Here is a 13,347-nt window from a genome sequence, read left to right as displayed (position 1 = left end):
CTAGGGCAGGGAGTGGGAAAGTCTGAGCGAGAAGATGAAGAGTTGGCTTCTAGACATACCGAGTTTCAGATGACATCAAGACTATCAAAAGGCACCTGCAGGAGGCAGCTGACATGCAGCCCTGGAGCTGGGGAAGGGGAGACTGGGGAAGTAGGTCTGAGAGCCTTTTGCAGAGATGAGAGTTGAGCCCATGAGAGGAGAAGAGAGCTGTAAGGGAGTAACTGTAGAGAGACGAAAGACAGGGAGCAGAGGGGTGACCCCTCATGAATTCACAAAGGATAAAATTGAGGAAGCAGGAAAGGAATGGTCAAAGGGAAAAGAGGAAACTCTAGCACTTCAGCTCATGAAAGCCAAATATTCACAGTGCATTCACTGGCAGAGCACCGGGGTTACAGCAGGCGGGGGAAACCGAGCCCCAAGCATTAAAGCCTTGTCCCCCAGCCTATCGTGTGTCACCGTGAAGTGCAGATAGTTGTGACTTTGCCTTCCTCAGACAATGACGCAAAAGGCTGCTAATGGATTTTTCTCACTAATAGGCCCACTCTCCTTTGATCATGTGTCGACCCTCACGAGAATTTTCTTGGGTGAACCCCAGCTTCCCTTTAAAGGAATCCTGCCTTCAGAGGAAGATGTATTTCATTGTGCAAGAAGTGTTCTGCTGAGAAAGAAATGATTCTGGTCCTAATTGAAACCAGCTTTGCTGCCTTATCTTCCTTGACAAGAAACATCAGTCTTGAAATATCATCACATAAGCTTGTCTCTACCAATTTAACAGTGTCCAAAAAGATTAAATTGGCATGAAAGTACTAATACTATTAGTAATGGAGTGCCAGTGATATTCACTATTGATACATTAATTTTAAAGAGAGCAAAAGCTTTTCTTTTAATTCACAGCTGCAACATAAAACAAATCATTATTAGTTTTTAGAACTCTTTGTACATTTTTTTTTTCTCATTTCTCCAAGTGTTTACCCAAACCTCTTCAACTGGGAGCCTCGCTGGGCATTTAACAAGATTGGCTTCTGAGTGTCAGTGTTTTTTAATGTCAGCTCCATTGGGCCCGCTTGGCCTCGGTTTCACCGATAATTACATTGTACTTCAATTAACATTTGGGAACAGGCCAGTGTGTTATCCTGAATCAGCATGATGGTATGTCTGCCCCTTTGGCCTTTTTCAGATCAGAAAAGATACTCTTGGTGAACCTGTGAGGAGATCGTGTTTCTTCCATAGAAGGGAATGACATCCACACCCAGGGATTACGGGGTTTAAAGTTGCAGTGGAGAGGCCCTTTATAGAGGTTTAAGAGCAAGGGCTTAGAGTTAGACAGACACTAGCTTCATGATCCTGCACAAGTCACTTAATCAATCACTGAGGCTTGATTTCCTTGTCAGAAAAATAGAGAAAATAGTGACACTGAACAGAACAGAATAGAATTTCGTGAGCATGCAGCAAATGATGTTGTTTGCTGTTATTACTGGAAAAACAAAGGAAAACATCCTTGCCTCTCTCTTCTCCTGCAGAATAATGGTAGAAAAATAAACCATTATCAAGCAAGGCGACAAAGCAGGTTAGTGGATCTATGATGGAGCTGTGAGGAGCTTGACGTCATCAGCTTTGGGCAACTCTTATAACTTAAAGACTATACCTGTGCAATGGGACAAAATTTGCCACACATTTTATCTTCTAAGGGATAAAGAAATTGGATACTCCAGATGTCAGTGTTAGAGGATCCCTAGTGTTTTATGAATGATTATAAGCAGAGGTGACTTTCTCATTCATCTCTGTTTCCTTTGCTTACCCTCTCAATAAGAAATAAAGCAGATATGGCCAGTATGCTGCTAGGGAAGTGTCCTCTTATTTTGGGACATACTCATTAGGCTAGGGTAGGTGTGCTGTACCCAAGAATTGAAGCCACAGGATAAACCTGGCACATTCTCCTGGTACCTCAATTTTACTTGATTCTAAGTTATTGAAAATCATGCTGTTATATCAAAACAAAGAGATAACTTTTATGAAGTGCTGTGCAAAATTAACAAGGTTTTTCAGGTAAAACACACATCTTAAAAGAAATTTCATGCTTTCTGCTTCTAGTCCCTCTCGAGGGGCTCATTTCATTCTCCTCTGCTGTTAGCAGCATAGTGCAGAAGTCTGAGAAGCACTAGTTTTGGTTACTTAGTTAAAACCCCCGTGACAGAGTAATTTAGGGGAATGTGGATTAAGGATTACTTAAATATTTGGTCATGTCCCTAAAAAGTGATCGTATTATTTCTCTTTTAGTAACTCTCAACATTTCCACCAATAGTCTTTACGTCTGTGCATCCTTGACCATCTATTTTGGCAGATTTCAGAGGAAATGCCATGCGTAGAATTATTTTATCTGCTCAAGGCCTGATTAAAGTTGAAAAATAGGAATTCTTTCTTCTGATTATTCCTCTACAAATAGAGGATGTTATATTTCCAAATTATTAGGGCTGGAGGGAAAAAACACAAACTGACAAGGAAGAACAGCATTGCAGAAATAAGCTCCAATGGCTGGCTCTAGAAGACAGAAGGAGGCATTTCCACTATCACATAGAACCAAGTGTCTGATAACACAATAGTAAAGAAGGAGCTGAAGTAAAATAAGACATTGAAAATTCAATAGCAGCAGCTCCTTGGATTGCTTTCTAGGAACTAGGCACTTTCTGTGCATTGTCGTGACCCTCCTAACAATTCTATTCTATCCCATTCTACAGATGAGGAAACTGAAGCTCTGGCTACAGAGGCTATACCCTTTCCTATCTTGATACACTGGCAGCTGCCTTCTATCTACTTCAGCCCAACACCATCATGTGGGAAAAGAAATACTCTCTTACCTTGAGAGCCCACTCACAATCCACCAGTGCCTTCTCATAGTCCTCAAGTTTCATATAAGCCTGTAATGAAACCAACAGCTGATATTCACACACAACTCTGCATCAGGCAGTTTTCAGTTCACACAGAAAGAACATTCGAACAGTGGAATGTCAGCGAGAACTATCCCCTACCTGGATCAGTCATGGTCCTGCCAGGAAACAGATGGCACACTTGCACTGGGCAACTGAGGAGAGTTGAATACAGGGACCTCTTCCACGGTGAAGGCAGGGCTTAGGGAACCTGACAAGGGATGCTACAGAATCGCAGGGCTAGCAACAGTGGACAGCCATTACCACTGCTGTAATGGAAGGGGCAGAAGGAGGGAGCAATGAACAAAATGTGGGAGGACAGCTCTGCGAAAAGAACTGCCTGACATGAGCTGAGGCCTTCACCAGAGCCGAAGGCCAGGAGAATAAATACCCCAATCTCACTTTTCCTCCTTCCTTCTTATTTTATTGGCTGAATGCAAATGGAAGCTAGAGGGCTAGGAAGCCAAGGAGCCAGTCCACACAGGTCAGCCCTCCAGGGCACAAAGCAGGGAAGGATCTAGAGGGACAGAGAAAATACCCAGCTCACTAGCCACATCCAAGAAGGAAGAGCTGGATTCTGGAGTCTACCCTGCTGTGAATGTTCCAGAAAAACACCAAATGATAAAGGGAATAAAAAAGACAGATAATTAGAGCTCTCATACACTGCTGGTGGGAATTAAAATGGCACAGCCCATCTGGAAGATAGCCTGGAAGTTCTTCAGAAGGTTAAATATGTTACCATATGACCCAGTAATTTTACTCCTAGGTATATACCAAAGAAGAATATAAATATACATCCATACAAATGCTTACACATGAATGTTCATAGCAGAATTATTCATGATAGTCAAAAGGCAACAATCCAAATGTCCATCAGTGATGAAGGGATACATAAAATATGGTATATCCACACAATGGAAAATTATTCAGCAATAAAAAGAAATGAAGAGTTGATACATACTATAACATGGATGAATCTTAAAAGCATTATGATAAATGAAAGAAGCCAGTCACAAAAGGACAAATGTATGATTTCATTTATATAAAATGTCCAGAACAGACAAAGGTATAGAGACAAAAAGTAGATCGGTGATTATCTTGGGCTGGGAGTAGTAATGGGAGGATTGGGGGAGTTGACAGTTGAAGATGGAGTTTTTTTGGGGGATGATGATGAAATGTTCAAAAATTGATTGTGATGGTTGCAACTCTGTGATTATACTAAAATTCCATTAAATTGTGTATTATAAAAGGGTGAACTGTATGGTATGTGAATTATATCTCAATAACGCTGTTATCAAAAGATAATAAAGCTCTGCTTCTGTCCTCCTGAGCACAGCAGAAATAAAAAATGAAAGAAGTAGAGTGACATATGAGAGTCAGAGCATCACCATGAAGCCTTAGTATCAAATGCCTGGGGCACTCTTTTAGAATCCCCTAGAATTGGGGAAAATCTTGAAAATCAAGAATTGACTCAGAATTCTGTGATCCATTCAAACTGAACTGATTGAGAACTTAGTTCAATGTTTCTAAGGACTAGAGGAATATAAACAAATGAAAGACTATAAACAAGCACAATGGCTACTATAACCTCTCTATTAATTACTGGACACCGTAAGTGGTCAATAAAGTCTTATCAAATTGCACTAAGTAGCTCTGAAGCACTCTTCTTCTGGAAAGCTCCCTGAGAGGCAGCATCGATCATCCCATTTGTATGAAAGGATAGCCAAGCACCAGGAGCGGTGGCTTTTCCAGGGTTCCATCAGCCACCAATAATAAAGCCAGTACTACACATAGGATTGTCCATGATCAAAACTGTACCAGGGCACTGCAACACAATCTTAACAACGAACCTCATGAGATATTTACACGGACAAGCCAATTGTGGGGTCAATGTTGCAACTCACAGGGAATCCAAGTATCCAACCCAAGTGAGGAGGGAGTAGGCAACAGCCAGCAAATGAATTGAAATCATGACGCTCTTGGCTCCCATAGCAAGGAAGCTGCGAGTGGTGCTTTCATTAACTCATGTTCTGTACTAATTAGAGAAGACGACTCTTTGAGCTATCTGTTCTGTAAAGCATCATCCTTTTCTCCAGGGTCTCAGGTTTCATTTGAAAATTAGAGGATGTGAAGAGGAAGCTGGCATCATTCTAGACAGCTGTGGCCATGATTTCATGGCACTATTATTTAGGATACATGCAGACTCTGAAGAAGTCTTTATGGGTTCCAACAATTTCTCTACACAGCCTTTTACTTTTTTTTTCTTTCTCTCTTAAGGCTTGGATTAAACACCCTATAACTTCCTTAATCTCTTTTGCTTTTGCACATTTTAAAAAGGAACTACTTTTTCCAAACAGCAATTAAACTCCAGATTTATCTAAATTATACCGGCAATCTATTGATCATAACATTAACTCCAGGGGAAAAACAAAGCAATGGAAGGTTAGGTTTTCTCTCTAGCAAGCAACACTCAATTTACAGGGTCCTTATTAAGTGTTTTCTGACACTGCACGCATACAGGGGAAGCATTTAAAAAATAGTCAATGGTTCAAACGGTTTGTAACACCAGGGAGCACATTGTCCATTATTTTGTCTCTGCATAAGCTTTCTCCTTGGGAAAGCTGAGAGGAATCACTCCCTCAAACCTTTTCATTACATTTCCTTATATTTATCCACATTCATTCTTAATGTGATTCTTCAGAACTAATCAAAGTGCTGCTTAAAAATGCGTGCAGTGAAAATATAACTAATTTAGATGAATCAGAGTATAGACAGTCTGAATTAGATGTCTGAAATTATATAACTTTTTTAAAGCAATTCAATTTTGTTGCTTTCAAATAATTTCAGAGTAACACAACTGAACAAGCATCAGTAGGCAGATGTTTTTAGAGACCAAATTTGGTAATAAATAAGAAGGAACTATAATTATTCTATTAATTGCTTGCATTTAAGTGATGCCTCTGAATTGTCAACAGAAACTTAACTCCCTTAATTGGACTTATTGTGCTTTTAACGTTATGTAACTAAAAAAGGATTTGTTGAACATCTGCTATAAATAAAGCATTAGGGGAAAAAGTATATGGCAGTCTTTGCCCTCAAAAAGTTTATAATCTTGTTCGGGTAATGCAATGTACTGCTAAATCAACCTCTGGCCATCTTTTTTACCGATTCACTTCCTTATAACAAGTTTTCTCCAAAATTGGGATAGTTTAAATGACACTTCAACTCTAGTCCAACATATCCAAATTGCTAAACTAGTGAGATTATACTGCTTGGATTTATTTATCATTAAGTCACTGTCACTCCCCGTATGTTTCGGCTTCCGAATGTCCTGTTTCTTGCTTCCAGTCCTCTTCCTCAACATCACAGAGCCAGACATTCTTAATCTCGAGTTAGGGAAATTAGAGCTGATGAGGACTCTGCTGAGCCTCTCCCTCTTGCAAATGACAAGGCATCAAGTCCACCTCACACAGGTCCTGCTGACATATTCTGACCATGGGGTAATCATGTCCACGAATCTGCCAATTTTTCAGGCCTGTCCAGCAGAGAACTCTACCACACAAAAACTAAACTACTTTTCAAAGATAAGGTCACAGGTGATGGTTTTGTTTCAGTTGAGAGCTATCAGCCTATCCCTTCATTAAGTAGTAAATAAACATCTGGGTGGTTTTTACCTGGTGTTCCAGGAAATTGAGCTCATTTGTGACATATACTAATGCATAAAAACTTTCAGAAACCCAAAATTTCCAAGAAATTGGCTCCAGGACCATTGGCTATCCACTTTATCCCTGTCGCAGAATCTTAAAGAGAGACTGATACAATGAATGAGAAACTAACAGGTGGGCATCCCCTAGGAGTTAAGACTAGTACCGAAAAAGGAGGCTGAAGAAATCTGTTGGTAGCAGAATTCTAAGGTCCCATAGGTCATTTCATTCCACTAGTTTTCTCCTTTATCCACAGGGACAAGTGCATGGTCACCATCAGTGATATGATGGAGCTGACTTATACTATGGAGAGAGCTGATAATGGACAGCTCTTCCCAAGTCCTCCTGCAGTGATTCCAAATTAGATCATGGTGAGAATATTTGCATCATGGAAACTGGTAAGTGCTACGTATAAGTCAGCTCCTCCCACACTTAAAACAAGAGCCAGTTCTTATAAACATTTCCCAGCCCAACATCTAGCCTCATCTTTGTTTTCCCAGGTTTAGTGGCAACTATTCCCTGAGAAAGCCCCATGGATACATTCTTGCCTCACTGACCTGGGCTCGGTTGGTGTACAGCACTTTCATGTCCTTCAGCTTCTCCAAACCCTCACTGTAGCGCAGGATAGCTGTTTCATAATTGCCTTCAGCAAATGCTTCATTCCCTTTTTCTTTTAGGGCTATGGGAATATAAGTTACACAGGTGAGCTCTCACCACACATCAGAAAATCTCTCAGACTTTATTCCCCCGATTTTCCAATTCTATTTCGAAGGTCTTCACTTCTATTGATCCTAAAGGGACTTGACACTTGTTTTTCTCTGCAGATACTTCAGGACCAGCTTCTTCAAGTATTTTTTTTTCCTCCAAATCCACCCATGTCTTCTAAGTAGATTCTCAGAAAAAGTAAATGTTTCTGCATTGAGGCTGAGAACCATACTAAGCTTGCCACAGAGACCAAATCTGTGCATTCGGTGTCTCATAAAGAGGGTCAAATAATTAATTTTCCCAACAAATATGGAATCATTCAGACCTGCAGCACACACAGCCCTGGGTGGTATAAAATAAAAGTGAAAACATTCTTCTATCATATGTATCTCCCTGCAACATACACAATCCCATCCCTTCCTTTTCCTTGATGTCTCCTCTCCTATCTCACAGCTGTTTTATTTTTCTTTTCCACTTCATCTATGCCTTAGGCTAGCCAGTGGCAGCTCACTCTCACCCCCCACTACTTCCTGAGCATTGTTTAGTACAATTCACTTTGCTCTGCTAAGTGCACAGGGAAGCTTCAGAAAGAGGTTTCACTGGAGGTAGGTGTATCCTACCCCCTGCTTGTTGCAGCAGGAACAGAGAACAGACCACCAATGATTTCCTTCTGGCCAGGTCCCATTGCCTCAAGCCCATCACAAACCTCACCACTGGGAATCTAGATGTCCTCAAATGTCAGCATACAGGCTTTCATGTGCTCTTTCTAGCACAAATCACCCCAGCCATTGAAAAGTAAGGACTGACAATTACCATCCGCCAAGACTTTGTTTTCCCTTCTTCTCTTGGCTCGTTCCTTTGCATCCTTCTCAACAGATGCCAAGAAGGCCTCTGACAGCAGGGTAATTTCAGATATTAAAAAGAGAAATCCAAATACTATAATCAGTTCTTTAGCTCAAATTCGAAGTGTTACTTTAGAGCCACACGTATGCATATGCACACAGGCACACACACGCACACACACCATTCTGAGGCAACTAAAATGACATTTTCTTAATTTGACATTAAATGGTAATCTGTGTGATGTATTATTACACATGATGGCTATGACTGTGCTTCAAATTTGAATTATGTCTTTTAAAAGAGTTTTTCTTTGAAGAGAGATTTTTTTGTTCCGTTTAGCATAATGAGCTTCTGAGCTGAGCAACAGAGAAACTATCTGGATCCCTTGAACAGGGTAAATTGGATGATACAGAATAACTGAATTGAGTTTACAAAAGGTTGACCAAGAGAAAATAAAGAAAAACCTCTCAGGGACATTCCCGCTGATCAATAGTAACAGAATGGGATGATCAGTAGGTTTTTGTTCACAGGTTATTTGTAAGCTCAAAGGCAATAATTTAAGGGTCTAGGAGCTACAATCAATCAAAACTGGTCCTATATAAAGAATGAAAATTGGGAAGAGAGATGCTGTCCTTACCTGAGTTTATTTCTTCTGCACTCTGTAGACGTAGGTTACCATAAAAACAAAGAAACAAATTTCAAAAACCACTCTAATTTATATGTATATAAACCAAGAAGGCAAATCAATTACAAACAAGAGGCCCTTTTTTTTAACCATCAAAACTGAAGGGCTCAGAATTCATGGGGCGTGCTTTAAATCAGGGGATCTGATTATGGGCACAATTGCTATGGGACTGAGTCTGCAAAACAAGGCTGCCCAGGTCAAGGGACCTCAGCTGTGGCTTATGAGTTGGAAATGAGTTAGAATACATTACCTTAAAGGTACAGCTTAAATATATCACACAAGCTCATGGGGTGGAGAGGGGAAATTTCCATTAAAATAGATCCAAAGGGTTGTTTAAAGATAACCCAGAAAGATCAAAGGAAAAAAAATCAAATTTTATACTTTCTTATAAAAAATAAATCTAAGAAACAAAAGACCATTTCAGCCTTGCTGGACAGTTTGAGATTAAACTACTGCCTAGGTGTAGGTCTTCTCACTGTAAGTACTTATATAACTTCTCAATAGAAAAAGAAACCTTCATAGCAGTTTGTGGAGGACTGATCATAGTCTTGTTCAAGGTGGTCCTGCATTCATCCTCCTCCTGGTCTTCCTCCATAAGCAGTAGTCTCTTTTCTGTCTCCAGGACAGCTTTCTGTTGCACAACTGGGTCATCAGAATTCATCTCCTGAATTAAATTGGCTAGAGAAGAAATCAGATGTGACTTAATCAAACAAGATATTCAAAAGAATCTATTCACTAGAAAGGATGGCGCATAAAATGCATGGGAAAGATCTTAAAGAAAAAAATAGAGCAATAGAAAGCAAAATAGATCAAGCAGAACCAATGAGAAAAAATTAACAACAGGTTTTTTTTTTTTTTTTTTTTTTTTTTTGCCTAGAAAAAGTTGCAGGTGAGTATAGCTATTAGCTTTAAGGAACAGAGTTTTAAGCCATTATTCAATTCAACAATAATTTATGGAGAGCTCATTATGAGTTAGATATTATGCTGATGCTATAGATAACAATGATGAATAAAAAAAGATCCTTTTTTGAAGAGTTTATGAACTTGTGTGGGAGACAAACATGTAAGTACAGGCAGCTCAAAATCGCAAAACAACAGCCCTTAACCCTATCCTCACCTGTCTTCACTTTACTGCTTATCCAGCTTAGATTCCATGGTCAATCACTCAGCAGCCATCCTGCCCATATACTCAACTCCCTTGCCCTGCTATCTCACCTAACAGACAAAATTCCAGCTCTACATAATTCCAATTACCCAATTCTCCCAGTCTGCATTAGGAATGCTATGTACTGAGGGAGACAGATAGATGCCTGGGGGACCGGTCCAAACTCAAACTCAACTGGACCTTCAGTGATGCCCAGCAATCCTTGTTATCCTGGGCAAGATATCCTGTCACTCCCCCAATGACTTTTAACAGTTTGCAATCTAAACCTGACCATCTCAAAAAGATGCCCTTATTTATCAATTCAGAGAGGAAAGAGATGCCATCGACTTCCTGCTATTAAAACTACAAAACTGCCTATACCTACATCCATCCTTCCTTACTACCAGGAAAAGGTGCCCATTCTTCTGTAAGGTTAGTCCCTCATCCTGGGCCCAGGATTCCATTGTCATATTTTGCATAATCAGGAACCCTGCATCACCAATTAATAATCCTATTGTGCAATATTTTCAACCTATTCCATTCGACCAGCTTCCTTCTAAATTATGTACTTTAAATCTCTCCTAATGCTCTGTCTCCTCCCCTTCACAATTAAACTTCTTAATTCATTTTCCTGTTCTAATTTCTTCATTTTCCACTAAGTCTTCAAGGAAATTAGAAATTTTTAATTGTACAATATTTCAAGCATACAGAAAGTAATACAACATTTTTGTTTCTATGCCATTTATAAGTTAATGGTATCTTTTCTCCAGCATGCTTTAATACTTAGTATTTGTATCATTTAGATTTTGCTGCATCACACACCACGTCAAAACTTAGTGGTTTGAAACAAACCACCATTTTTGTGGCTTAGTTTACAATTGTCTATGTCAACAATTTGAGCTGAATTCAGCTGGCCAGTTCTTCTGGTTTCAGCTGGACTCACACATATATCCATGGTCAACTGTCAGTCATCTAAGTGGCTCTGCTTTAGAAAGTCTGCTGGCTGTTGGCTTGAGAAATGCGAGCAACCAGGGTAAGTGTGTCTTACTTTCTCATGAGTGGTATGAGTGCAAGCCCTAATTCAAATGCACTTTTCAAGCCTCTGCTTGTGTCATGTTTGCAAACATCCTTTTGGCCAAAGCAACGCACATGGCCAACCCAGATTCAAGTGGCAGAGAAATAGGCTCCACTCTTGATGGGAAGAAAGGAATCTGTAACCATTCTTGCAATCTACCAGAATATTTGTGTATGTAATATTTAAACAATTTTTAAAAATAGTTGTGTAAAATGTGCATTCATTTGCCACCTACTTTTTTCTCTTAAGATGCTTTAGAGATGTGTTCTTGATACACGCTTCCAGTTGATTCATTTAAACCATTATATATACCATAGTTAATCCATTCTTTTATTGATAGCCAGGTGGTTTTTTAGTTTTTTCTAAAGTAAATAAATGCTGAATTGAATACCTGTATGTACATATTTCCTTGTGCACATATGTTACATATCCTTCAGGATATGGCTGTACCAATTTTTACTCCTACAAAAGAGTACAAGAGGAAGTTCCCATTCTTCTACATTCTTATCATCACTTGCTAGGTTAAACTTTTTAATTGTTGTCAATGTAATGGATGGGAATGGTATCTCATTAACATTTTAATTTGCATTTTGCTGAATTTGATTGGAATTGAGCATCTTCTTATTGATTTGCACCCATTTGGATTTCTACGAAGAGCCTACTCCTATCCTTGGCCAATTTTCTATTGGGTCATTGTCTCTTTCTTATTAGTTAACATAATTTCTTTTTTAAAAAATTCTTTTTTTTTAAGAGATGGTCTTGCTATGTTGTCCAGGCTGGATTTGAACCCCTGGGCTCGAGCGATCCTCCTGCTTCAGCCTCCTGAGTAGCAAAGACTACAGGCACACACCACCATGCCTGGTTGATTTGATTGTGAAACAGGGGCGTTCTCTGATCCCCCTCGCAGGACACGCGACAGGGGTGTGGCTTGCCTGTTCAGTCACCACCACTGCTCAAACCCCTGAGGGGAGGGGGAGAACGCAGACGGACAAGTGCAGGAGCCCAGTTGGGCGGGTGTTACAGCGTGTCCTTTTAGCCCTGCCATCTGTGGATGACTTGAGTGTTAACCAGCTTGACGGACCTCTGCCTTTTCACAAGGGCAGAGGGAAGTGACAGCTTTTTGTATCCCGAGCTCTTGCCCAGCGTCCCCGGAAGAATCAGGTCACACACAGGACTGAAGGATGAATGTGGGGTTTTACTGAGTGGTGGAGGTGGCTTTCAGCGGGATGGATGGGGAGCTGGAAGGGGGGATGGAGGGGAAAGATGATCTTCCCCTGGAGCCTGGCCATCCAGTGGCCAAACTCCCCTCTGGCTGCTCCCAGCCAAACTCCTCTCAGCATTCAGACATTCCTCCTCTTTTCTCTACTGTGTCGTTCTGCCATTTGTCTGCTTGTGTCCTCATCTCACCTGTTTGTCTGCTTCTGGAGCCTGGGGTTCAGAGTCTACATGGGCACAGGATAGGGGAGCATGGCAGGCCAAAAGGCAACTTTTTGGGCACGAAAACAGAAATGCCTGTTTCCACTTAGTGCTGCAGATCTCCCGGCTTGAGGGTGGGGTCTTTGCCAGGGAACCACCCTCTTCTATCCACTATTCCCATCTCCTATCCGTATCAGTTGTATATATTCTGGACTGGTTACATGTATTTCCAAACATCTTCCCCTTGGGTATTCTTTGTCTTTTCATTTGTTTTTATGGAATATGTTGTTGAAGAGATTTTCTTTTTAATTTTAATGTGTTAAATATACCATCTTTTCCTTTACAATTTAGGTCTTTTGTGTCAGTAAGGTTATAAATATACTCTCTTATGGTGTCTTATAAAAGTTTTAAAGTTTTTTTCTTACTAAGATATGTAATTCACCTAGAGTTGACTTTCACGTAGGGCAGGAGCATTATTTGTTGAGAAGTCCCTGCCAGCAATGTGTCTCATCATCCCTGTTATGTGTGCAAATCTTCTCCAGGCTCCTCATTCCTTTCCCCTGATTGTCCTTTCCAGCATGAAAACCTCCATGCATTGATTACTATGGCTTTATAATAAATCTTGAATGTCAGGTAGGGAAAGTTGTCCTGCCTTTTTTTTTTTTCCTGCAGAGTTTTCTTGGCTCTTCTTGGTCCTTTGCTCTTCCACGTAAACTTTGGAATCAGCTTGCTGAATTTTAGTACATACTACTTTGGGGGTTTTGATCTAAATTGTATTTACTGCATAGAATATTTTAAAAATTGACATTTTTACCAAATAAGTCTTCCTAGGATTAAATGTCTCCATTTAT

The 13,347-nt window shown here is 40.2% G+C and overlaps 1 protein-coding gene across 10 annotated transcripts in view; it reads right to left on the bottom strand.

The window, feature by feature from the left end:
- TTC12 (tetratricopeptide repeat domain 12) overlaps positions 1–13,347 on the bottom strand; it is a 58,857-nt gene that overhangs the window by 40,440 nt on the left and 5,070 nt on the right. For 5 of the 10 annotated variants that reach the window (XM_508759.7, XM_009424204.5, XM_054662696.2 and 2 more), the window contains exons 3-7: positions 9,376–9,539; positions 8,814–8,835; positions 8,147–8,224; positions 7,186–7,307; positions 2,856–2,915 (exon numbers count right to left, since the gene is read on the bottom strand). In XM_508759.7, the coding sequence (XP_508759.4) occupies positions 2,856–2,915; positions 7,186–7,307; positions 8,147–8,224; positions 8,814–8,835; positions 9,376–9,539 (446 nt within the window). The remainder of the gene's footprint in view (positions 1–2,855; positions 2,916–7,185; positions 7,308–8,146; positions 8,225–8,813; positions 8,836–9,375; positions 9,540–13,347) is intronic. The other 5 variants (XM_009424202.4, XM_009424205.4, XM_063784504.1 and 2 more) reach the window with 1 other exon arrangement.

The sequence above is a fragment of the Pan troglodytes genome, chromosome 9, assembly GCF_028858775.2.
Source record: "Pan troglodytes isolate AG18354 chromosome 9, NHGRI_mPanTro3-v2.0_pri, whole genome shotgun sequence".
Taxonomy (NCBI): Eukaryota; Metazoa; Chordata; class Mammalia; order Primates; family Hominidae; genus Pan; species Pan troglodytes.
The sequence above is the reverse complement of the archived record's forward strand: the minus strand, read 5'-3'. Positions and strand labels throughout refer to the sequence as shown.